The sequence below is a fragment of the Chelonoidis abingdonii genome, chromosome 9 (assembly GCF_003597395.2).
Source record: "Chelonoidis abingdonii isolate Lonesome George chromosome 9, CheloAbing_2.0, whole genome shotgun sequence".
NCBI lineage: Eukaryota > Metazoa > Chordata > Testudines > Testudinidae > Chelonoidis > Chelonoidis abingdonii.
The window spans coordinates 50946320-50971223 of record NC_133777.1 but is presented as its reverse complement, the minus strand read 5'-3'; the positions used below and the strand labels follow the sequence as shown (position 1 = coordinate 50971223).

General features: G+C 43.3%; 1 protein-coding gene across 2 annotated transcripts; it reads right to left on the bottom strand.

Moving 5' to 3' along the window:
* Positions 1-1717: 1717 nt before the first annotated feature.
* Positions 1718-15510, bottom strand: SKIC8 (SKI8 subunit of superkiller complex). Of its 2 annotated transcripts, none has more exons than XM_032763087.1 (11): positions 15426-15510; positions 12166-12211; positions 12056-12083; positions 10242-10347; positions 9680-9852; positions 8271-8419; positions 7408-7501; positions 6363-6456; positions 4897-4989; positions 4101-4179; positions 1718-2209 (listed from the first exon to the last, which is right to left on the bottom strand). In XM_032763087.1, the coding sequence occupies exons 2-11, from the start codon at positions 12175-12177 to the stop codon at positions 2120-2122; spliced, it is 918 nt and encodes a 305-aa protein (XP_032618978.1). In that variant the 5' UTR covers positions 12178-12211; positions 15426-15510; the 3' UTR covers positions 1718-2119. The 2 variants fall into 2 exon arrangements, with proteins under 2 accessions (XP_032618978.1, XP_032618975.1); XM_032763084.2 differs by having other exon boundaries at positions 15452-15474.
* Between the last annotated feature and the right edge of the window lie 9394 nt (positions 15511-24904).

Below are 24904 nucleotides of genomic sequence, written 5' to 3'. Positions count from 1 at the left end.
ACTCGAGCAGGGTAGGGTCCTCTCCATGTGGCTCTCAGAAGCAGCTGCATGGTCGCGCTCCAGGGCACAGGGCCAGGGTCTGCACCATGCAGCTCCTGGAAGCAGCCACATGGCTCCACTCTAGCACTCCATCCAGGGAGCAGGATCAGGGCCATTGCACACAGCTCCCAGAATCTGCAGCATAGCCCCACTCTGGCTCCAATGGCTCCCTCTGGCACTCCAATGGGAGCTGCAGGGACCTTGATTGTGGACAGGGCAGCATATAAAGCCACCTGGCCACAGCTCCACATAGGAGCCAGAGAAAGGACATGCTGCTGCTTCCGAGAGCCACTTGAGGTAAGTGCTGCCTGGAACCTGCACCCCAGAGCCCCCTCCTGGACTCATTTCTGGTCCCACACCTGCACCCTCAACCACTGCCCTCACCCTTTCCTGTACCACAACCCCAATTTTGTGAGCATTCATGGCCCACCACATAATTTCTATTCCCAGATGTAGTCCTCAGGCCAAAAAGTTTGCCCACCCCCTACAGTAGGAAGAGGAGCAAAAAAACTCAGTCCCCTTTGAACATTACCAGAGTGCCATACCTTGCTTGTAAATACTTGTCTACCACTACATGAAGTATACTATAGTTTTTACTGTTGCCCACTTTATAATTAAAGTAGCTGTCTTACACATTTGGGATAGCCTATGCCTATAACATGAACTGTAAGCAGGCTGCTACTTAGACTACATAAGATAGGTGCTACAGTTAAAAACCTATACCTAATCCTGTAATAGAGCTAGGAATAGGGTTTTTACATAGAGAGGGGAAGAATAACATTTATAGAATGTGAATTATGGAAGTTATTTTACTGTAAAGATTGACACAGCATTAGTGTCAATGATAAAACTTAACAGGGATGCTTAAATTGTCTTACATACTGCCTGGAACGGTTAAACATTTAAAGGTGAGATGCTCTATTAGTATTTCCTCAAACTGGTAGTTAACACACACAGTGTGACCATACATACTTCTCCTTGTCTAGAGGATATATGAGGGGAAAGAGTGAAATTAAGCTTTTATTTTATAAAAGCAGCAAATGGTAGCATTAACCTTAGAAAGCAAGAAATGGTATACTTTGTATATAACTATTCAGCATTGAGGTAGAATTGAAAAAAACTCTAGTAAAACCTACAGCAGGAGGGAAATTTGAAACGGAAACAATCTGCATCAATAGCTTACCTACCATATGCCCTACAATGAGACTGTATTTAAAGAGCTCCCTGAAACAGGTCATCTAAGCAGTGACATGAAAGGAAACTTCCCCTCTACAGCTTGCTTTAGTTGTATAGGTTTTTTTAAAAAAAGTTGAATTTTAAACTGGAACACTGAGGAAGTGTTTTCCTATGTATCAAATTCCCCACCCTTCAAGAATCAGTTCACAGTCAGGACATCAGGCTAGGAAATGGGTTAAAACTTTTACAGCTAATACACATCCAATAAAGAGAGAATCTAAACTTAAGTTGGGGGGGGAGGTTAAATTTAAAGTCGATACACCTTGACTAGTGAACTATGTGCCTTGAGCACAGGTGCTAGAGTATGTTTAACTTAAATGACCCTGTCTCACATCACCAGGACAGCTATTTAGCACCAGCATGCCAGTTGCCATGTCTGACACGTAGACATGGTTTAAGAGCCAGTAATGTTTCCTAAATTAAGCCTCAGCCAGAGCCAGTCAACAATTTCAGATTCAAATTTATTTACATAGTTCTGGAGAGAAAAATATGGAGGTAGCTTAAGTAAGCAGTTACTTCACATGGGTACGTATTTCCAAATACATACTGTTCCAGAAACTGCTTAAGAGAAAGCAGTGAAGTTATATAACTACAATAGTAACTTCTATTTAAAAATGAAGAGTTCTTTCATGCCAAACATAAAGTGATAAAGATACACAGAAACCTTATGTATATTTTGATTTTTCTATTGTAGCAATAGTCAAAGATTCAGCTCAGCATTGTTAAAATGCATTATCACAAAATAATCAGAAGCATCTTTAAAGTAAGTGGCAACATATGAGAAGTGCAGTAATCCTGAAAACCTGTACATACATAATAAACCAATATGTCTGACTTGGCATATTTAAATTGGACAGTCATAGATATGAATTTCCTGGTCGTCTCCAACAGATACAATTTTGGAACCATTTCCATTGTATTTCACTCCCCAGACCTGCAAATAGAAGAGGGCAAACAATAGCTCATTAAAGTGAGTAACAAGATGCCACTGTTTCACATCTTAAGTAGTCACCAAGTAGTGGGGATGGTAGTTTAAATATATCAGTTCCACTACTAATGCAAAGCTGCTGAGATAACCAAGGAACAGTAGAGACTGCCATCTGTCTGAAAAAGGCACTAGCCTCACTTTCCATTTCTGAACCCTGATATTGTCAAATACTATGAAAACCCAATAATCTTCCTACCGCACCCAGCTAGCTGAATATACAGTTTGTTCCCCAACAGCCTGGATGTATAAGGAATGAAAGGTGATCTGTACAAAATGATCATTCTAATGTGAATCAGTTTCAACAAGTTTGGTTCTCTCAGTAGCTGTGTTAGCCTATTCCATTCCAAGTCAAACTAGTTTTACAGTAATTTCAGGAAAGGAAAGGAAAAGGAAACAGCATGAGAAATGCAAGGCTGAAAGGAAATGGAAGGTTGCCCCAGGCTGAAGGATGGCCACCTTCAGCAGAAGATAAACCCAGACAGCCAACTAATGACTTAAATACTAATGCAAACCCTAGAGAGGTGTGGTCAGTCCATAAACTATTCCTAGTCATGTTACATGGTCTAAGATAAAAAATTAAAAATAGCACATTAGCCTGTTATTGCCAAAAAGGCTCTGTCTTCAATAGTCTATTTTAGGAAGCCTGTCAGTTGCATCACCACTTTTCATTAACACTCCTCTCACACACCTGGAAGGGCATGACTGTGTGTTAGCCTCCTGAGAGCAAGACATCAATACAGACAGTTCTCAAAAAGAAAAAGAATCATTTATTTTACTTTTTTTAAAAATTAGAACTCCCTGTTAATCCTCGAAGACTCCCTGGAAAATGGGGAAATTAGTAGAGTTGACAGCACAAATTACCAAGGAACTGAAACCTGACTAATAGGGAAGAGAGGATTGGTTTATTTGTTTTTAATTATTTTATTTTAAATTAAATACACCCTCCTCTTTTGGTTTGTTTTTACACACTTAAATTCAAATGCCCAAGATGTTTGGGAAGAAAGAGGTTAGTTTGGTAAAGATTTAGCTCCAGCCTGGTCTCAAAAGGCAGCTACCGCTTCAGTGAGAGCTCCAATTCCAAGAAGGCCTCTCAGCAAACAAGTTGATAATCCTGATTTTTGAGAAAAAACCTCAAGAAGAAATAAGCTTTCAGAATTTCTTCCTACATAATTAGGGGGGGAAAAAGACACCAACCCACTGCCTTTAACAGTCTATATTTTTTCTTTACATACAGAGCACGCTCACCTCGTTTGCTATGAACCAAAATAGGAGGGTAGCAAAGATGTATTGATTTGATATAGAATGATGAGATTCCATTTCACCACCCTGTGCCTCTTGTTTGGGGCTGTAAAAAGTATTACAGTACTTAGAAAAGGTCAGCCTGGGAGCTTGGGGAAAAAAATAGATTCTAGGATAGCGATTCTCAAATACCATCAGAGCTTTAAAATGTTAGTGCACTATCCGAAGAGCTAGTGGTGAAATCCTGGCCCTACTGATTTCAGTGGGCTTTTGACTTCAATGGAGCCTGGATTTCAATTAAAAAATGTAAGAACCTGCTTATAAAAAAAAAAAAAACACTTAGTTTGCAGCAAGACAGGGTGTAAATCAACCCCACCCTAGCCTGCTTCAAAACTGGAGTAGATTAAAGCACACTAGGGATCTTCTGGTGTATGGCAGCAGGGTCCACACAGACACTTAGTGCGCAGCAAGTTCACACTCCAGCTTGCTGCAAATTAAGCATTTGGACAAGCCCGAAGTGAAGTTTTCATATTAGTAAATCTATTTCGATAAGATGACCAGATCTGAGAATTATACATGTTCTACATTCTTAATATACCTGATCCTGATGATCAAAGAAGGTATGAACACAGGTCCTTGTTCCAGCATCCCAAACTTTTACGCTTTTGTCAGATGAACTGGAAAATATTTTAGATCAAATCTGAATTAGTAGCAATTTGATTATACTATAATTAAGAGACCAAAGATCTGATACTACAGTATTTAAAAAAAAAAAAACAAAAAACACACACACACACCACACCCTCAAAATTAGGGGGAAAGCAACAGAACAAATGAAGATCTACCAGCAGGTTCTAGAAACACTGGCCTCAATTTGCGATTATTTTAATATGAACAGTGTATAAAATAAATGAGAATGTCAAACACAGCAAATCACCAATTTTCTGAAGCATATTAGTTAGCTAAAGAAAGCACAGTTGAGTAGTCTGCACTGTTCCATTAAATAATGAGAAGCTAAGCTACAATTGTTAAAATAAATTAATTAACATGCATTTTGAGAATCAGTATCTTTGCCTTCAGTTAGGCATGTTCACTTACTTGCTACTTTACAGAAATTTAGGGCCAGATTAGGATACCCTTGTTTACAGGCAGAAGTACCTCAACTGCACAAGAAGTCCCACTGATGTCAATGAGATGGTGTGTATAAAGCACTATTCTATGTAAGTATGGGTATCAGTCTGGCCCATAGTAATTTATAACAGATCTTTCACTCATTAATACAAGTTATCTAGGTTCCACTCTTAAGTTATCTATGTAGTGTGATCAACCTTCATTTATAAATGGAAGATTAAGTTTCTTCATGAAAATCTACAGAAATTAAAAATGCTAAATACCTGGAAACAAAATGAGTGTCATCTGGACAAAATGCCACATTTAATACCCAGGATCCATGACCACTTAGTGTGCCTGCCAAGTTTGCATGTTGTCTATGGGAGACAAAAAGTTTAGAGTTAAGCCACCATATAATAAAAGAATTGCATTAACATTTCACATGCTAATTTCAGGCAAGTTCTTGGGGGCTTAGGTCACGGTTATCTGAGACGCAGCATCTCCTCCAGTCAGCATGCTTGAACTAACAAGGCCTAGGATTTGAGCATAAAATACCTTTGACTTAGCTAGAAAAAAGTAGGTAGTGATTTTGAGAGATGTTTCAGCAAAGGGGAAAGACAGAAACCAGACTGGTGGGAATCAAAGAAAGCCCAGATAGCAGGAGGAAGAAGATATTGGCACAGAGAGTCAGGAGAGCGATAGACTATAGGGAGAAAGCCAAGGGCTTAAGTGGAGTGTGAAGACAAAGACAATGAATGAGGCAGCATATCTTAGGCATGAAGCAGAAATTCTAAAGGTGGACCAAAAAAAAAAAAAGGATAAAAATGAGGCTGGTAGGTATACTGAACTACCAGATATGGCTAGCAGGCATCAGTTTTCTGAGCCTGATCTGCCATCCACACTTGTACCCTTTTAAAAGAGTCCAAGTTCACAGGATTTAGCATTTTACAGATTTTTAAAAAATAAATAGTTAATTCAACTACACTGTTCAAGATAATTCCATACACCTGAATGCTTGGTTTCTTACTCCTGGTGGAATTCTGCGCCAAAAAATTAAAAATTCTGTGCACAATATTTTAACATTCTGCAAAATTCTGTATTTTATTTGTCAAAATAACACAATATAATTATACCTGTTTCAATTATTTTTGGTCAGTTATTTCAAAATACCTGTCAGCAAGTATGTCTAAAACAATATAGACAACAAAAAAAAAGTTTTTTGACAAACAGATTCCTTACTTGGCATATTGAAACAGAACTCTGAGTAATAATTCATTTAAACTACAATACAGTACCATATTTCCCACCCCCCTCAGAATCAGAGCAAAGGCTTGGGGGAGTCGGGGTAATGGAGGGGCTGAGGGAGAGGGAAGTAAATTGCTGGGAAGGAGCCTGGGTGTGAACTTGGAAGACCATTGAGTATTGGTGGGAAAAGTTTGGAACTTTTTTCTTTTTGGGGGAGAGGGAGGGCAAGGGAGAGATTGTTAGGAAGCTTACTCCATGCAGACCCTGGATCACCTCTCGCTGCAGCGAGCTGCAACTTTGTTCTATCGCCACAGCGCCCTCTGATGGACAAAGGGCAGCACTGCAGCAAATTTGGCAGAAGCTTTTTTCTGTGCGAAAAATTAGAAATCTGCGGGGCTCATTACATATGTGCAGTAGTGCAGAATTCCCAGAGGAGTAGTTTGTACTGGGACACTACAGCCTCTTAGAATATTAGTTTTATATCACGTCTTGTAAAACAACTTACACATCATAGATTTTGATATATCCATCGTCTGAAGCAGTAACGAGTAGTTGGGAATCAGGAGAAAACGTCAATGAGCGAATTGGCATTGCATGGCCTGAAATTCAGAATAGGCATGGTTGATCTGTAAATACTCTATCATTGGTAAGAAGAATTATGAGAGAGGGTTTAAGTCAGAATAATATCTTTCCTCAAAAAAAGCAAGGAGATACTCTTCAGTTTAAATATTTGAACAATTGTTAAGCTCCTCATTCTTAGGCTACTTCCACCCTTGCCCCCCAAAACTCTTCTGAATACAGTCAGTGTAAGTGCATCAGGAATCTGGAAGGTTCCTGAACACTCATGTCCCTCATGGCAGAGCATATTCATGTCCACACAGGATTACCATGTTTTTACAGCTATGGTTCTTTCTTAGAAGAACTACAGAAAAAAAAATCAGCACCATGGTATCAGAAGTCATATCATGCCCTGTGTGTGATTTATCTTTCGTCTTTCACATAGTTTCTAAGATTACATTAAAAAGGGGGTTGCATAAACTACTTAAGAGAGTCTCTTCATCCCTGTTAGAGTTGGAACACCTTCCCTCTTGTTATAGAATGTTGCATCTCTCTTCTACCCATGGGAACTAACTTTTTAATATCAATACAATGGGGGCAGAGGGAGAGAAGGAGTTAGGCAGCACTGACAGACCAGCTTTATTTGCTAGCACTGGGGAAAGTTAAACTGATTTGTTAGGAAGAATCCAGTTAAGTATTACTGAATATGCTTTCTAAGACACATCCATGGTGCATGTTGAAGATTTACAATTGGGTCCCACTCATACTTCAGCATTTAGAACCATAAAAATGATGGTGGCTAAATCAGAGCACAGATATAGGTGGACTGTCTTGAAAACCTGGCCATCAGTATAAGCTTGTAAGTGAACATTCAGGATGGACAAACTAACCTGACACTGCAACCCATCATACAATATTAAAGTGTTTCTTAACTAACATTTTAATCAGTACTAAAGCTATAACTTACACACTGCAAACATTCCAAGACTTACCTTCTAGCGTATGCAGAAGTTTTCCAGTTGCAATATCAAAAATATTGATGATGCCATCTATTGCTCCACTGGCTAAATATTTTCCATCTGGACTCTGTAACAATATATGTGTTACACATTTTATAATTACTCTTATTTTGTATTGGGAGAATGGGGAAGGTGAAAAGAGACAAGATGACATCAAAACAATCTGCCATGCAAGATATTTAGTATGGTGGGCTCAGAAAAATCTGAAGCTCTAAGACTGAAATTCATAAACAGCACATGAGCAAGAGCAGGAGTGACTTTTCCAGATAGACATTAAGGACATCATGCAGTTTGAAAACTATCTGCCTGATTCTTTTACTAGATGCATTATTCATTCTGATGTACAACAATGGGGGATTTTCTATTGTAATAATTTACAGTACAGAGTATGCGCTTTTCAATAATTTTCTGTCTCATCTAGGCAAAGTTATTCAAACTTATTATGCCTCAGTTTCACCATCAACAAAGTTACCTCCTAAAGGGGAATTCAGAGATTTAATTGGTATCTGTAATGGTCTGATATCCTTGCTGGAAGAGCAAGAGCATTATAGAGAGCTTGTATTACCTTTAAGGCTGGTCCAATTCATCAGTTAAGTTGGAACAAAGGACCATTATATATACAGGAAAGGCCAATAGCAATTATAAGCAGAAGTAAAGTGCCTTCTTTAGGAGGTTATTGCCTAGAAGTGGATGATGGGTAGGTAGGAGGTCTGTGTTGTTGCTTTTTAAATAAGGGTTCCTGTTAACGCTGTGAATACAGCATCAGAAAATGAGTGATTTACAGCAGATTACAAGGATGATACTTTAACAGAAGAGAATATCAGTTAAATTCTTACATATGCAATGCTAAGGATGAATTTCCCTCTAGTGTCCAGAGAATATTCCTTTTTTCCGGTTTCAACACCAAAAATGTTCACTTTTCCCACATGACTTCCTGTTGCAAGATACTGGGAATCTGGTGAAAAAGCCAATGACCAGGCATCAACTGTACAAAAAAGAAAAAATATTTGGTATATTTAATCCTGTTTATAGTTTTTAGCCAACAATGTTAATTCCACATATACCTGTTCACAGATAGTTTATTCCCCTGCACTTCAGCCACAAAAGTTAAATTCACACCAAGCTAACAAAAGCTGACAGAATAAATACTTAAGGGGCTGGTTTTTCAGCTTAATCACAGATGACATTTTCCAGGAAGATCTTAGTTTAGAGCATCCTCCTAGAACAGCAGCACATTAATAGTGTTAAATGGCATTAGCTATCGTTGCCTTTCAAAAAAAATATTAAAAAAAAAAATCCTCTTATTTGCTTGAAAACCATTAGAAGAACTGTTGCCTTTGTCAGTAGCAGCACTGGAGAGCTGGCCCAGCAACAGAGACAGAAAGCACTTACAGATAGAAGGAAAGAGGGCAGAGCAGATCATTATTCACTGGAATAGAATTACATGGTGACTTCTTACAGTTATCTACTTAGCCTGGTGCTGTGTGCCTCACAGATTTATTATATATGTGCTTAGTCATTCATTCTCCAACCCTACAAGGTTGATCTACCAACATTCCTTATTATAATATTTAAATCCTTTGGTTAAGATCTCATGCCCTCCAAATTGGAATTCAGTGCTTGTCAAGGCTTATCTAGACGTAAGCCTTTTTTTTTTCCTTCCTGATTTGCACCTTCGGACATAGCCATGCATTCCATAAACAAGCACCCTCTGTACAGTACTGAGTTTCAAAGTGCACCTACAGCAAACCTGGGACCTTCTTAATAGGCAAGTCTCAGCCATCACTGTATATTTGAGTAGGGTTTTGTTGCCACCCACTAGACTTTCTGATCACTACACCTATGAGATAACTGGATTCGATTCTGCCTTATGCATCCTCAACAAAAAATAGTCACAATCGAGACAGTGAATAAAGCCAGCTGGATTACATGAAAGCCTTGTCAACACCTAGAAGTTGCACTAGTTTAACTAAAATCAGTTTTTAAATAGATTGTTATCAGTGCAACCCCAAACAGAGACACATCAGTTTAACACTGGTTTATACCAGTATAGCGTGCATTGGTAAAGTATATGCAAGTGAATGCCTGTTAATCTCATATCCTTATTTTGCAAAAGGAAGGAGACCGTTGTGACACTATAAAAAAAAGCTATTCACTCCCAGCTAGTATGTTTATTCTCTACTGTACTGTACAAATACACACATTGCAGAGATTACAAATAACCAATTTAGCACCAAGATCTTACCAGGACCAGCATCTATGGACTTGATCTGTTTGCCAGTTTCTAAATCCCAAAGACGAATATGAGCATCTAGGGAACTGGATGCTGCAATGGTACCTGTGTGGCTGATATCTACTGATACCACACCCAGCTGATGGCCCTCTAAAGTCCACTGTAGATCTAATTTTTCATCAGTCCTTTTGTTAAAAACACAAACAAAAACAAACTAATTAAGAGTAATTTCAGGTATTGCACCCACCTCCAGCTTCCCCCCACCTTCTTTTTTTTTTTTAAAAAAAAGCATTTCTTACCTTTTGCACAGCAAAAGGGGAGAACTGACTGCACGTGAAGAGTAAAAGCAGACAGTTTGTGCATAGCACTACTACACCCTTTTTTTCCAGCTTGTTTCCCCAGCCCTAGCCCCCATTTCAGCAAAGCGAAGTGCTCTGCTACTTACTGTGCAGTGCACAGCTACTGATGTTCTGGGGGCTAGAGAAAGGAAAGAATACTATATTTCTGTGCTACTTTACATTGTATTTCCAATTGTTAATCAGTTTAACCAATGTTTACTGAACCCCTCACTTACCATTTCCAGACCTTCACTAGATCATCTAAAGATCCAGAGATTACGGTTTCAGAACCATCTCTTTTATTCTTTCCCCATGCAACGGACCAGATGGCATCATCATGTGCTAGAAGAGAGCACACATATTAGAGAGAAAACAATGGTGTTTCTTGGAATCAAGCAGATGTATTTACCCACAGCAGCTGCTTGTTCTTACTTCCTGCTGTAAGCAGGAGAAAGCACTAATAATGTGTGGAATCAGCTAACAGTACCTTCCCCTCTCCCCTACAATTCTCATGTCATACTGAAAACATATACATAATAGAAAGAACAAAATGAAGCTAGCAAGCATGGTATCTGACAGCAGCAGCCATGTTAGACTCTACCCATAGCACAATGCAAGTCCTGGTCAAGGCCATGTGAACCATGTAGCCAGCTGGACCTAAATTCTGCAGCAAAACTTCTGGTGATTGTCAGCGGCGTATTATCACCTAGGCCAACAAGGCCTAGACCTAGGGCAGCTAATTTGCTTGCGACCCCTCCCCAACTCCTCCTCTTCCTCAAATCCCCAGCCCACTTCCTCCCCCAGGCACGCCGTTCTTCCCTCCTTACAGCTCCCTCCCAGGCTTGCCGCGCGAAAGCGCTGGAAGGGAGGAAGAAGCGAGTCGCGGTGCGCTTGGAGAAGGCAGAGCAAAGGTGAGCTGGGGCCCACAGGCGCAGGGAGTAACCCGAGGGGGCCGGGAACCGCTCCCTGCCCCAGCTCATCTTCGCTGCCATCCCCAGAGCATGCCACAACTCCCCTTCTCCCCGCTCCCTCCCAGGCTCGCTGTGCAAAAGTGCTGGGAGGGAGGGAGGGAGAAGCAAGTAGTGGCACGATCGGAGCAAAGGTGAGCTGGGGCCAGCGGGCGCAGGGAGTGACTCTTGGGGATGTGGGGGGATGCAGGGAACTGCTCCCTGCCCCAGCTCACCTCTACTCCACTGCTGCCATTCCCTGAGCACACCACAGCTCTCCTTTTCCCCCCTTCCTCCCAGGCTTACTGCAGGGGAGCAGAGGTGAGCTGGGTGGCGGGAGGGAACAATTTTTTGAGGGCCTAGGAGCGCCAAATTTATTAATCCACCACTGGTTACTGTAACATTTCAGTCCAACAGACTTTGAAATTCTGTGTCAGGTTCAGGTAGTTTACAAAACAAAAACAGGGAAATTTAACAAAAGCAATCAGATTCAAAAATGAAAAATCAGTATAGTATAGTATTCATTGTGTTAGAAATCTAGGAGCTCAGTAAATCAAATGTGATACAGACGTTTGTATTGACAATTCATAACTACAATGGAAAAGTTGTCAGGGAGGAAGCTCATGATATCTGCAGTTGGGAATATTGTCACTCGTGAAAGCATGGGATTCTGCTGCAAGATTCTGTGGCACATGCTATAGAACCACAGAATCCAGGGAGCCGTGGTCACAGCAAACAGCCTAATGGATCATGGGCTTGCCTATGAATCCATGCATTCTCAAGTACACCTGAACCAGTCTACAAAAAAGTAACAGGGATTGGGAAGGTTCTCATAGGGCCTGATCTAAAGCCCACTGAAGTCAATAGGAGTCCTTTTGTTGACTTTGGAGTGCTTTGGATCATACCTATGCAGCATTAAATCCAATTTTATTTACCATGATCACTGCAGCTAAAAATACCGTAAAACCCACTCAGATTTAGATTTAATGAGAATGCAACATTTCACAAATCTATCTGTTAGTACTCATTTTAAATCATCCAAGGAAATAAAGATTTTAGGTAAGAAAAATTAACAGCACAATACCATGTTAGTATCGCCTCACCTTGTTCTTGCTTGAAGAGAATACTGTACTGAAATGAAAAAACATCCATGTTATAAAAATGGTCACATATCAAACTAGAGAGATTAGTTTAAATATTCCTGTGTGTTTACCTGTGTGGTCATTTCTTTATATAAGTTGAATATGCATAGGAATACTCTGGAAACAAAAAAACACCATTAGGATCAGAAATAAGAATTAGGGCTGTCAAGTGTCTAAACAATTAATCGTGATTAATTGCGCTGTTAAGCAATAGAATACCATTTATTTTAAATATTTTTGGATGTTTACTACATTTTCAAATATATTAATTTCAATTACAACACAGAATACAAAGTGTACAGTGCTCACTTGATATTTATTTTTTATTACAAATATCTGCACTGTAAAAAAAACAAAAAAAGTATTTTTCAATTCACCTCAAAGTACTGTAGTGCAATCTCTTTATCATGAAAGCTGAACTTACAAATGTAGAATTATGAAAAAAAACGCATTCAAATGTAGAATTATGAAAAAAACACATTCAAAAATAAAACAAATGTAAAACTTTAGAGCCAACAAATCCACTCAGTCCTACTTTTTGGTCAGCCAATCACTCAGACAAACAAGGTTGGTTACAATTTGCAGGAGATAATGCTGCCCGCTTCTTGTTTACAATGTCACCTGAAAGTGAGAAAAGGATTCGCATGGCACCGTAGTAGCCGGCATTGCAAGATATTTACGTGCCAGTTGTGCTAAAGATTCACATGTCCCTTCATGCTTCAACCACCATCCTAGAGGACATGCTTCCATGCTGATGATGGGTTCTACTTGATAACGATCCAAAGCAGTACGGACTGATGCATGTTCATTTTCATCATCTAAGTCAGATGCCACCAGCAGAAGGTTGAGTTGGGCTTTTTTTTTTTTGACAGTTTGCGTTCTGTAGTTTCTGCATCAGAATGTTGCTCTTTTACGACTTCTAAAAAATAAGTTCCACACCTTGTCCCTCTCAGATTTTGGATGGCACTTCAGATTCTTAAACCTTGTGTCGAGTGCTGTAGCTATTTTTAGAAATCTCACATCAGTACCTTCTTTGCGTTTTGTCAAATCTGCTGTGAAAGTGTTCTTAAAATGAACATATGCTGGGTCATCATCCGAGACTGCTATAACATGAAATATATGCAGAATGCAAGTAAAACACAGCAGAAGACATACAATTCCTTCCCCCCAGGAGTACAATCACAAATTTAATTGATGCATTATTTTTTTAACGGGCATCATCAGCATGTTCTCTGGAATGGTGGCCGAAGCATGAAGGGGTGAGCAGATGTTTAGCATATCTGGCATGTAAACACCTTGCAATCCCGGCTACAAAAGTGTCATGCAATCGCCTGTTCTCATTTTCAGGTGACATTGTAAATAAGACGAAGGCAGCAGTATCTCCCATCAATGTAAACAAACTTGTTCGTCTTAGCGATGGCAGAATAAGTAGGACTGAGTGGACTTGTAGCTCTAAAGTTTTACATAGTTTTGTTTCTGAGTGCAGTTATGTAACCAAAAAAAAAAAAAAAATAATCTGCATTTGTAAGTTACACTTTCAAGATAAAGAGATTGCACTACAGTACTTGTATGAAGTGAATTGAAAAATACTATTTCTTTTGTTTATCATTTTTACAGTGCATATATTCAAACAGTGGCATATAAAGTAGTTTCAGCAATAAGAAGCCTCTAGTAATCATATCATGTTCTGATATGCAGTGAGATACTATTTTTCCAAGGCCACAGTTCTGCCTCAGAATCCAGTACCATATCTCTCTCCACCTATACAGCATCCCAATTAAATCAATTGGACTTTGTACAGGTTGATGGGACTAGGACAATGTATCCTGCAATACACATCCTATGGGAAAGAAAGTCGACCCACTTGGAGCTCATTCCAAGACTGAGGCCTTAGATCGGGGTGGGCAAACTTGTTGGCCCAAGGGCCACATCTGGGTATGAAAATTGTATGGCGAGCCATGAATGCTCACAAAATTGGGGGTTGGAGTGCAGGAGGGGGTGAGGGCTCTGGGGTGGGGCCAGAAATGAGTTCAGGTTGTGGGAGGGTCTGGACTGAGGGAGGGGGTTAGGGTGTCGGGGGGAGGGCTCCATTTGGGGATTCAGGCTCTGGGCTGGGGATGAGGGGTTGGGGGTGCAGGAGGGTGCTCTAGGCTGGCACCAAGGGGCTCAAAGGGCAGGAGGGGGATCAGGGTTAGGGCAGGGGGTTGTGGAATAGGAAGGGACCATGGGTGCAGGCTTCAGGTGGTGCTTACTTCAAGCAACAACCATAAGCAGCAGCATGTCTCCCCTCCGCTCCCATGGGGAGGCACGGCCAGGCAGCTCTGCACGCTGCCTTGTCCGCAGGTGCTGCCCCTGTAGCTCCCATTGGCTGCGGTTCCTGGCCAATGGGAGCTGCAGAGCTGGCACTTGGGGCAGGAGCAGCATATGGAACCCACTGGCTGCACCTACCCGTAGGAGCTGGAAGGGGGACATACCACTGCTTCCGGGAACCACAGAGAGCTGCAGCACATGCAGAGCGGGGCAAGCCCCGACCCCGCTCTCCAGTGGGAGCTCAAGGGCCGGATTAAAATATCTGAAGGACCAGATGTGGCCCCCGGGCCGCAGTTTGCCCACCCCTGCCTTAGAGTGTAAACACTTTAAGGCAGAGAAACTTGAAAAAAGTGAAAGATGAAATACAACACACGTGTATGGCCCTGAAGAAACAACAACAGAAACATGACAGAGCTGTGTGAGTGGAAGTAAAGCAAACGTGCAATCCATTTTCCCATTACTTAAATTTTCTAATATCAAGATCTGGGGTTTCCTGCATTGTCACAGATTAAAAGGGTCATCTTGAAATCAAGCTGATTTTTAAAAGTGATCTTAAACACTTTCAAGGTACACCTACCCTGGGTCCCCCAGCCACTTCTCTGGGTTTGATAATCATATTTTCCTAATTGTTAAAAAATGCTGCTCTCCCCTCTGGCTGGGTGAAAGGTTCACACAAAGAAGGGGGAAGGGGGGGAGGGCGTGACACCGACTACGCAGGGCGCTGCCAACTGTGCGGAGAAACTGACCAGCCAGGGCCAGGCCAGTTACTGGGATCTGGGGGCGGGATCAACAGCAGGGTGGTGGGCTCTGCCCAAGAGACATGGAGGGCACGGGACCCTGGACAGCCTGTACCACCCCGGAAACCGGCTGAGCGCCCCACCCGGGTCCCCGGGGGCCCCCTCAGCGCCCGGCCGCGGCGCCAGCTCCCCTCTTCCGCACCAGTTAACACCCCAGCAGGCACCTGGCGCTGACCCCGCGCCCGCCCCGAGACCCCACCCCCTCGAGGCCCCGCATCTCTTACCTGGGCGCCGCTCCTGCACCTCCCACCCGAACTCGCGGCCACCCAACCAGCACCTGCGACGCCGGCGCCCTGTGATGAGGTTTCTTACCATAGAGAGAAAGGCTGGAGCGTCCCATTCCAGTGCCTGTCTCCCCGCAGCGACCATAGAGGACGGCGCGGCTGGGGCCAGAGCGTCGTGCTGCCACCTCGTGGCTGAGAAGGTTCCTTGAGCCTCCCTCCACTTGCCTCGGGGCTCCCACCGCGCTGCCCCCGCTAGCCCCCCTTCGTCTCGGCTCTCGCGCAGTGGATGGGCAGCCAGGGGGCCCGGCGAGTGCCTCTGCACACAGACCCAGCCAGGTCCATGCGGGGCAGTGGCCAGTCAGGAAAGTCCTGTCACCTTTGGCCCCTCAGTTTAGCCAAAATGGTGTCATGAAAATCCTCCCCAGCCTCTCACCAATCCCGCCCCTGACCTCCACTTCACAGCCAGACACCTGCTCCTGGCCTCCTGCCCAGATAGTGCCTGCCTAGCAGCCTGCTCCCTGCAGCCATTCACTGCTCCCATAGCTAGCTGCTGCCCTCCCACCACTCTCCTCTTTGCACCTGCCTCTATGGCTGCCCCATTCCTGGAACCCCTCTCTGGCCTGGCTTCCACCTTTTCCTTGGTCAAGTAAGTTCCCCCACAAAACATTTCTTCAATGAGGCCTAATCACCCTCTCCAAAAACTTATAGTGAAACCGGTGGTAATACTCAGAATCCTGCTGAACCTAACTGCTTAGTCGTTTGCTGCACACCACATCCCTTCCCCCATCCTCCACTAAAATATTACTAATGAGATTGTAACTTCCTGGGGGCAGGGACCTTGCCCTCATATTTGACCACAAAGCCGTTAGCACATTTTGGGGTCCAAATAAAGGAACTAATTATTTTTGTTAATAATAAACAGTAGCAAACATTAAACTTCATTAGGACATAATTGGCAGGATTTGAAAGTGGCTTCTGAAAAGGCTGATTTGGCAGTTTGGGGAGTTGCTGGCTGTGAGTTCTACCTGGCTGCCTTTCATCATGGTTAGGAGGAAGTAGTGAAGACCAAAGTTAGGGAGGAAATTGTCCAGAAATTTCTTCTTGCCTTTGATTACTCTGTGTAGTAGAGACTTAGGGTGACCAGACAGCAAGTGTGAAAAAAATCAGGACGGGGGGGGTGGGGGTAATAGGAGCCTATATAAGAAAAAGACCCAAAAATCGGGACTGTCCCTATAAAATCTGGACTTCTGGTCATCCTATAGAGACTCCACATACTCTTTCAAATGTTCTAGTAGTGGGATCCATGCACCTGACAGCTTCTCCAAGGAAAATACTGTAGCTTCTTTAACTTTACCGAAGGAAGAGGAAGTTTCCTTGGTAACCATCTATGATCATACAGAAGAGTTAGGTTACTCTTTCTAACAAGCTGCATCATTCTCAAATTTTGTTTACTAACTCTCACCCACGTGTTAAGATTGTAGAAAAGCTGTCCAAATTAACTTATACTGGGACATTAAGTTAAAACCCCTGGATAAGATTCAATAGGCATTCTGCAATTTGTAATCAGTCTTTACTTGTCAAATTTTGCCTGAGTAAGCAAAGTAAAAACAGAGGCAGGATCTTTGCATTTGTCTCAAGTTCCCAACACAATATTGCAGAAAAAGAATGAAAATCTAGAAAATATTATTTAGTATAATTTCACAATCCTGTGGTATCTTGATTATTTGTGGACTGACTTTTAAGAGATACCTCCTTATTGACTGAATTTTAAAAGTATAGGCTAGCTACAAGGGTGCCCCAAAGCTCACAACATGTTTTACACATGTAGCTCTAAACCAAAACTGTTCCCTAGCTATGCTCCTATGACCAGAATTTCCGGAAGAGCTGTGCTCCTATTAGGTATACTTCATAAACCTATTAGGTTTCCGTGGAGAGAACTGCAGTGTGAGGTAGGTATGTGTGTCTGTGTGACACACAGAACTAGAACCAGTTGTGTTAACAAATGCAAAGAACAGTGCATAAGAATAAATGTTTTAGTCTCTAAGATGCCACAAGGACTCATGTTCTTTTTAATACCCTGTAACTTGCTATATATAGATGAACCACAAGGGGGAGCTCTATATCATCTTGACTGGCACCAGAAACAGTGTGGGCAGGCTCAAGTCTGGTTCTTATGCAAAAGGTGAAAGGTGAGCTATATTGGCAATAACGGGCAGGTGAACTAGAGGATAGTCTGTGGGCCAGGAAGAGTGAGTGGTGGGTGGTGTGAATGTGTAGCCCATGATAGAGATATAGTGGAGAGTAAATGGGCATGAGCAAGGCCAGCCTTAGGGGTGAATCATCCAGCCAACTGCCCAGGGGAGTCATGGTCAAGGGGGCACTGTGTGGCAGCGCAAAGGTGCACTCTGCTGGTGTAGAGTCAAACTGCTCCTGGCTGGCAGGGGAGTGCCGTGTGGGTGGGATGCCGGATTACTCTCTGCTTTCTTCTGGTGGGAGGGGGGTAGCAGTGCTGATAACAGTGGCAGCTCCAGGCACCAGCGCTCCAAGTGTGTGCCTGGGGCGGCAGGCTGCAGGAGGCGCCGTGTTGGTCCCTGCGAGGGCAGCAGTCAGGCAGCCGTCGGTGGCTTGCCTGCGAGAGGTCCGCCAGTCCTGCGGATTCGGCGGCAATTCAGTGGCAGATACGCCGAAGCTGCAGGACCAGCAGACCTCCCACAGGCAAGCCGCCAAAGGCTGCCTGACTGCTGTGCTTGGGGCAGCAAAAAAGCTAGAGTTGCACCTGGCTGATATATGGATACTGCTCACACACACATCCCAACATTCCTCTGCACCCCCTTAGGGGCCTGTAAGGAAGGGAGCGAGTAGCAACACCAAGCACTCCGTACATCCAGGTCACTTTCCCCACCTTGAATGTGCTGTGAGGCGAGCATCAGGAGCTGCTGCTCTGCTGCCCTCCCCTTACGCAGCCCAGGTGGGGAAAATAACCTGGATGCAGGAAGCCCTGATGTTAAAGTTGCAGCCATAAAGGGACACTAAATAAAACATGTTTTTTGTTGTAGATAAACAATTTTAACCTATGTGGCTAACACCTTAAATATGTTAAAAGAGAGAGAAACTTAAAATCCAATTTCATTTTCATTTTGTGTGGTATTGCCTAAGAACCAGTCTAGGACAGGATCCCATTGTGTTAGGTTCTGTACAAATAGAGCAGCAGACAATCCCTGCCATGAAGAGCGTAGAATCTAAATAGATAAGACAGAAAAGGTCGGGGCCGACAACGGGTACGACACGTGAGCAGAGTGAAGTGAGTTTTCTTGCATTCCTGTCAGCTTGGACAATGAAAATCAATGAACTGTTCCAGCAGTTTCAAGCTCAATTTCCCTACCTAGAGAGAGCTTGGTGGACTAGAAAGGGGCCATTGACAGAAATTGTAGCACCTGTAGCCACTGCAGTGCACAGGGTTCCTAAATGTAATGTTTAGAAGCAGTGCGGATTTCTACTAGCTGTCCATTGTGGGGCAGCACTATCAAGGTTATTTCAGCCTGTTCCTGGTAGCACCCATGCAGCCCTCACAATGAAACGTTCATCACTCCGAGACAGTCAGTGTTCTGGCAGTGGAGAAGCAGATGTGACCAGTTGTGGCAGGTGGAAAGAGTCCTCGGCTGGAGTTGCCTGATGTGCCCCTAGGGAACCCACGCCTGCTGGGTAAGGAGCTGTCATCTTGGGAATGAAGTGAGGCAACATTTACCACTGTTTTCTCATGCATTTCAGTGGTATCTATCCCTTTCACCCAAGTCTCATCCAAGGACTGGATAGTCACACAGAGAACGTGTGTCTTTCTTGACAAGTGCAGTATAAGCATAAAGCCAGCAGCACTGCAACACACTTGGGAAGGAAGGGAAATGAATATAATAGGAAGATTTTTGTGGATGCATGGCTCCTCTTTTGAAATGAGCTGGTTGGGACAGACATGAGGCAAAATAACCTCAATTTTTTCTGCGGCTTTGCTTCCTGTTTCTTTCTCTGCTCACTTCTTTTCTCTTCCTTCCTCAACATTTTTTCCCTTGTACTCTTCTCCCTCCCTCCTTGTCCATTCAGAATGCCCAGGCTATTCTATTATAGGATTTTTCTTGGAGCTAGTCCCAAGCTACAAAGTTGGCAGCCAGGTTCAGATCTGAATTTTTCTAAAGCTCAAGGAGGTTCAGAACTAGGGTTTTGCTTTGAGCCCATCTCTTACTTTTTCCCAAACTTGTGATTACCGACAAGACCCTTAAAACTAGCCAAAGCTGTTACACCTTCCATATGGTGGTGCCTGGTCCAGTCATAACAGACATTATGGAATACATGGGGATCTGATTTGAAATCACAGCCATTCTTGCTCTCTGATTTCAAGTTCTGGCACAGCCAAAGAGGAGGATGATATAATACAAACCTTTCCTCCACGAATCTGGAACAACATTACAAATGTCAATGCAGCCTCCTCACCCTGTGAGGTAGGGAAGTATCATTATCCCCATTTTACAGATTGGGAAGACTGAGGCCCATCGAGCTTGAGATATACCCAGAGTCACAAAGAGAGTCAGTGACAGCACCAAGAGTAGAATCTAGGAGCCTTTTTTCTCAGTCTCCTGCTCTAGGTCCTGATTCAACAAAGCACTTATGCATGTGTTTAACTTTAAGCATATGTCTGGGTTTTTTGTAAGTGATTACTGAATTGGGATTCCAGCCAGTGGACAAATCCTGCCTCCTATTCAATCAATAAGCAGTTGCAAGTACATAGGGCAGACAGCAATGAAAAAGAAAATGAACCTCCCAGAGGCTGAGACTGGCAGAAGCAAGACAATAATGATAATACTTAACTCTTACATGGTGCTTTTCATCAGCAGATCTCAAAGCACTTTCCATACCATTATCCCCATATTACAGATGGTGGAACTGAGGCAAGGGAAGGAAAATATTAGTAAGGTTTATTATGTGGGTGAAGTTAGGATGACACTATCCAGAAGTTCTGAAGCTCCATGAAGAGCATGTTGTAATATACTTGGCAAATGATAATATCAGAAAACTATATTGAGACGGAAACCCTGTCTGGGAAGGCATAAAATATTTGGACCCCTGAACCCAGGGATTTGGGGCTGGATGCAGTTTTGTTTTAGCCCTCTCTCCGCATTTTGCCTCCCCCTACACCAGCATTCTCCTCTACGAATAGATAGCTGTGTCTAATGATGACGACAATAACACAGTATTTGGCACTTGGGAACAAATCATTCTCTGACTGGCATTGTGTGCAATCCTGCTGCAGTGTAGTTGCATGGGGTGTGACTCTGAGAAGAACTTGATCTGTAGAGTCCCTTCCATCAGAGGGACCGATGTGGGCAGTGGATTGGAGTGACTGAACAGCTTGGCCTGGGAAGAAAAGAGGAAAATAAAACAGTTAATTAAACAAATAAATCCTAGAAACTAAACTCCATCCTCCAGTGGAAGCATCCACATCCCCCATATTTCCTACAGGGAGAACAAAAGGGTCAGACAGAGGTGCAGGCCTTTCATTCTTCTGTTTAATGGCCTTTGTAGGTCACAGGGAGCCTTTAAGAGCTGAATTGTTTTGGAAGAGGATCAAAAAGTACCAAGAGCAGCATTCCCCTTTGTGAGATACTTTCCAGCTATTAGTCTGTACTTACTGATAACTAAGCCCAGTTAATATTCTCTCCCCAGCTTCTCTCTCCTTCCAGTACTGGTTTCTGGAAGAAGAATTCTTCTGTTCTTACCTTCCCTCCATTGTTCATTGCTTTTGATAGGATTGGTCCTTTCTTGTGGGGGGTGTACTTGGTTTTGTTCTCAGTTAAAGCCACTTTTGCAGAAGGGGTTTAGAAAAGGTTTTTTAAATATTCCCCTAGCCTAGGGTGACCAGATAGCAACTGTGAAAAAACGGGACGGGGGTGGGGGATAATAGGTGCCTAAATAAGAAAAAGTCCCAAAAAACAGAACTGTCTCTTTAAAAACGGGACATCTGGTCACCCTACCCTAGCCCTGAAATGCTGAACTGCTGCAAAATGCAATAGTTCTCAAAGAAACATCTGGTGTTTATTTGTCAGTAATGGAAGAAGAAAATGTCATGAATGTGTCTGTGACTTGCTCTTAGAAGGCACAAGATGTTAGCCTGTGATCAGGTCCGGCGCTTCCATTTAGGCGACCTAGGCGGTCACTTAGGGCGCCAGGATTTGGTGGGGCGGCAATTTGGCGGTGGGGGGTCCTTCCGCACTCCAGGTCTTCAGCGGCAATTCTGTGGTGGGTTCTTCACTCACTCCGGGACCCACTGCCGAAGTGCCCCGAAGACCGGAAGCACGGAAGGACCCCCTCGCCGCAGGATTGCTGCCAACAACCAGGAGCGCGGAAGGACCCCGCCTAGGGCGCCAAAAACCCTGGCGCCGCTCCTGCCTGTGATCCAAAACTAGTCATGAAACATCCCCGCATTGTGATGAGTCTTGTGTGCATTGACATTACAGGAACTGTCATGTATCGGAAGGTAGTGTGTTGGCTTCTTACATGATGTCTTCTCAGCACCCATCTGAGGTAAAGTATTATCCCCATTTTACACATGGGGAACTGAGAGATTCAGTAAGGTGCCTGAAGTCAGACACAGTCAGTGGTAGACATAGAGATAGAATCCAGCAGTCTTTACTGTAAATCTATTACCTTACCTCCAGGACCATTGTGCCAGGCTGGTCCCACGGTCCTGTATATGTAAGGCCCTGGTGAGGGCAGGGAGAGAGAGAGAGAATTATTGCCTGACCTCTGCAGGCATACAGCTTAAAACACTAGACCAGATCTGGGGCACCACCAGATTCTCTGTCTGACCAAGCTGCACTCAGCGCTGGAATGGAAAGGGAGGCAAAGGTAGCTTTCTGCCACCTTTACAGTTCCTGGATGCTGGGGCCAGTTCCTAGCATAAGAGCAGCTACACTAGCTCTGAGCCACTTGGGGATTCCCTTTCATAAAGCACTCTCCTGTAACAGGGTGACAATGCATGTGACATGTCTGACCCCACAAACATGGCATCTCATTGACTTCAGTGGACTATCTGTGTGCAGTGCCCGGAGTACGTAGCTCTACAGCAGCCCAAGGCACACAGCATGTGCCATACATCAAGATCTGTGTAGAAAAACTCAGTTAGAGCCTGTCACGGACTGGCAGTGAGCGCAAAGGTAGGCTGCAATAATTAGCTCAGCCACTATCAAAAGCCTCCCAGTTCTATTTGGTAAACTCAGTATTTTGTGCCAACACTTGGGTAATTTCTAGAGTAAATAGACTCTAGCCTTAATACCCAGTGCCCATTTTTGCTAGCAGTCTGAATATAAGGACACATACTTGGCTCGACCAGCCAGTTTCTCTGCCACTTAACTCGGTGTCACCGCACTGCTTTATTATTGCAGCCTTCAATGCCACTTTTGTCTCCATCAGCACAGTCTTATTCATGCTGTCTGCTTTGATAGCTTTACTGGGCAACCACCGCTTCCATGTACTCATCCCCAAGTGAGAGAGGCTCATTCTTCTCCAGCTTGTTTGTCTGGCTTGCACATCTTTGTGAATTTTATTGACAGTATTAAATTTGCACAGAGGAGCTACCCTGTAGGATAAATGCCAATGCAGTGCCTGCTCTGGTTCCGATTTAAGTCAGTGGCAGAGCTCCTATTGACTTCAACGAGAACAAGACTGAGCACAGCACATCGACATTCCATTATGTTAAGCTGCCTTCAGATGAGGTGCTTGCGTCAAAGCATATTATTACAGGGCTGGTACATGCCCATGCCATCCCTCTCTGGCTGTGGAGATAGGAAGCACTGTTTAAAGCCCTGACTCAACAAACCATCCCGATGAAGCAAAGCATGCACTTACATCTTATTTATTTTAATGGGACTCAGGCACGCATTTAAATGCTGTGTTGAATCTGTGCCTAAAATACTGCATATTGGTGTGTTGTACATTTGTCCCCACTAATGTGAGTTCCTGCCAGGATCATTTCAATCATCCCCAGTAGTGTGGTGGCCACAGCTGTTTGCTTTTAGGTTTATAAAATTAATAAAATACCTGACCTTGAAGAAAGTGATGGCTTTGTGTGTTCTGGGCCACTTGGTGGCTACCCTTGTGTGCTAGGGAGAAAGAAGGTGTAACAAGATTGCAGTTCTTGTACATGGGTCCCTGCGCTGTATGGGCCTGATCCAAATCCTATTGAAGCCAATGGAAAAAGTGCCATTGACTTTATTGGCCTTTGGATTAGCCCTAATGAGTGAAGAGCTCTTGCCAGCAGCACAAGACACTCCAGAGTTTGGCATCAATGAACATTGCACCTCCTGTTTTATCCAAAGGCAGGATTTGGTCCTGTGAATGCTCTGATGAGAAAGTACATTTTCTAAACAGTGCAATGTCTGAGTTAGTATATTGGGTGGCCAAGGGGATTCCAAACTAGTGGTGGGAGACCTCTAAATTTGGAGTTTGGCTTGGGTAAACACTCAGAAGTTCAGACTGTCCTCCTAATAGGACATGCAGGTCTACAAAATAGCATAGGAAAACTTATGGGAATAGGCTAGTTTGTCATGTTATTAGCATTTTCTGCTTTGTGGGGTGGGCTGAAAATGCCCTAAGGGCAGCTTTTACCGTGGGGTTTGGGCACTGCTGCTTCCACTATCTAGACAGAACAAAGATGACTTGGTGTAAGGTAGCTTTTGTACCTAAGAGACCCACTAAATATACTTACCATGTTGCTTCTTGAAAGGTATGAGCAGGATCCCCAAATACAGTATTTGGGCTTAGTGACCTTCAGAAGTTATCTGAAAGAGAAAAATGTAAGAGTCTATGTAGCTGCGCTGAGCAGGCTAGGGAATGTTAACACCATGTTGCATTCATACCCCAGTTAGCTCAGTCGCAGCTTCCCCGCACTTAGTAATGGAAAGAAGTCATGCAAGACATTTCTGTAACGACACCTGGGGATACTGAAGAGCAAGTCATCAAAAACATCAGGCCAGTGTTGGTTCCGCATGAAAAGTATGACTCATTGACCCCAAAACTGCTGAGATTGGAAATGAAGAGCAACCTTTAAGGCCCCTGCCATCAAAATTTGCAAAGTTCACTAAGTCATTAAACCAGTTTTCCAACCTTAATTCATTTCCTACTTTCCTTACTACCTTTGCTGATAGGGGCCTGATCCTACACTCCTTACATCTGCAAATCTCTCAGTGAGTAGACTAGGATCTGTGTTTGATGAATAGTGCAGGATTGGTCCCATACCCAAGACATTAGTCTTCAGACAGAAGCTACTTTCTTCCTAATTAACTGCTTGGAGCAAAATTTGCCCATTTGCAGAGGGGTCAGGACAAGGCCTAGGCACCACCTAAAGTCCCACTTAGACATTCAAAACAGAGCTTAAGGTGTGCATAAGCCTTGTGCTGGCCCCTCTGGGTATATCTATGCTGCAAAGAAAACCC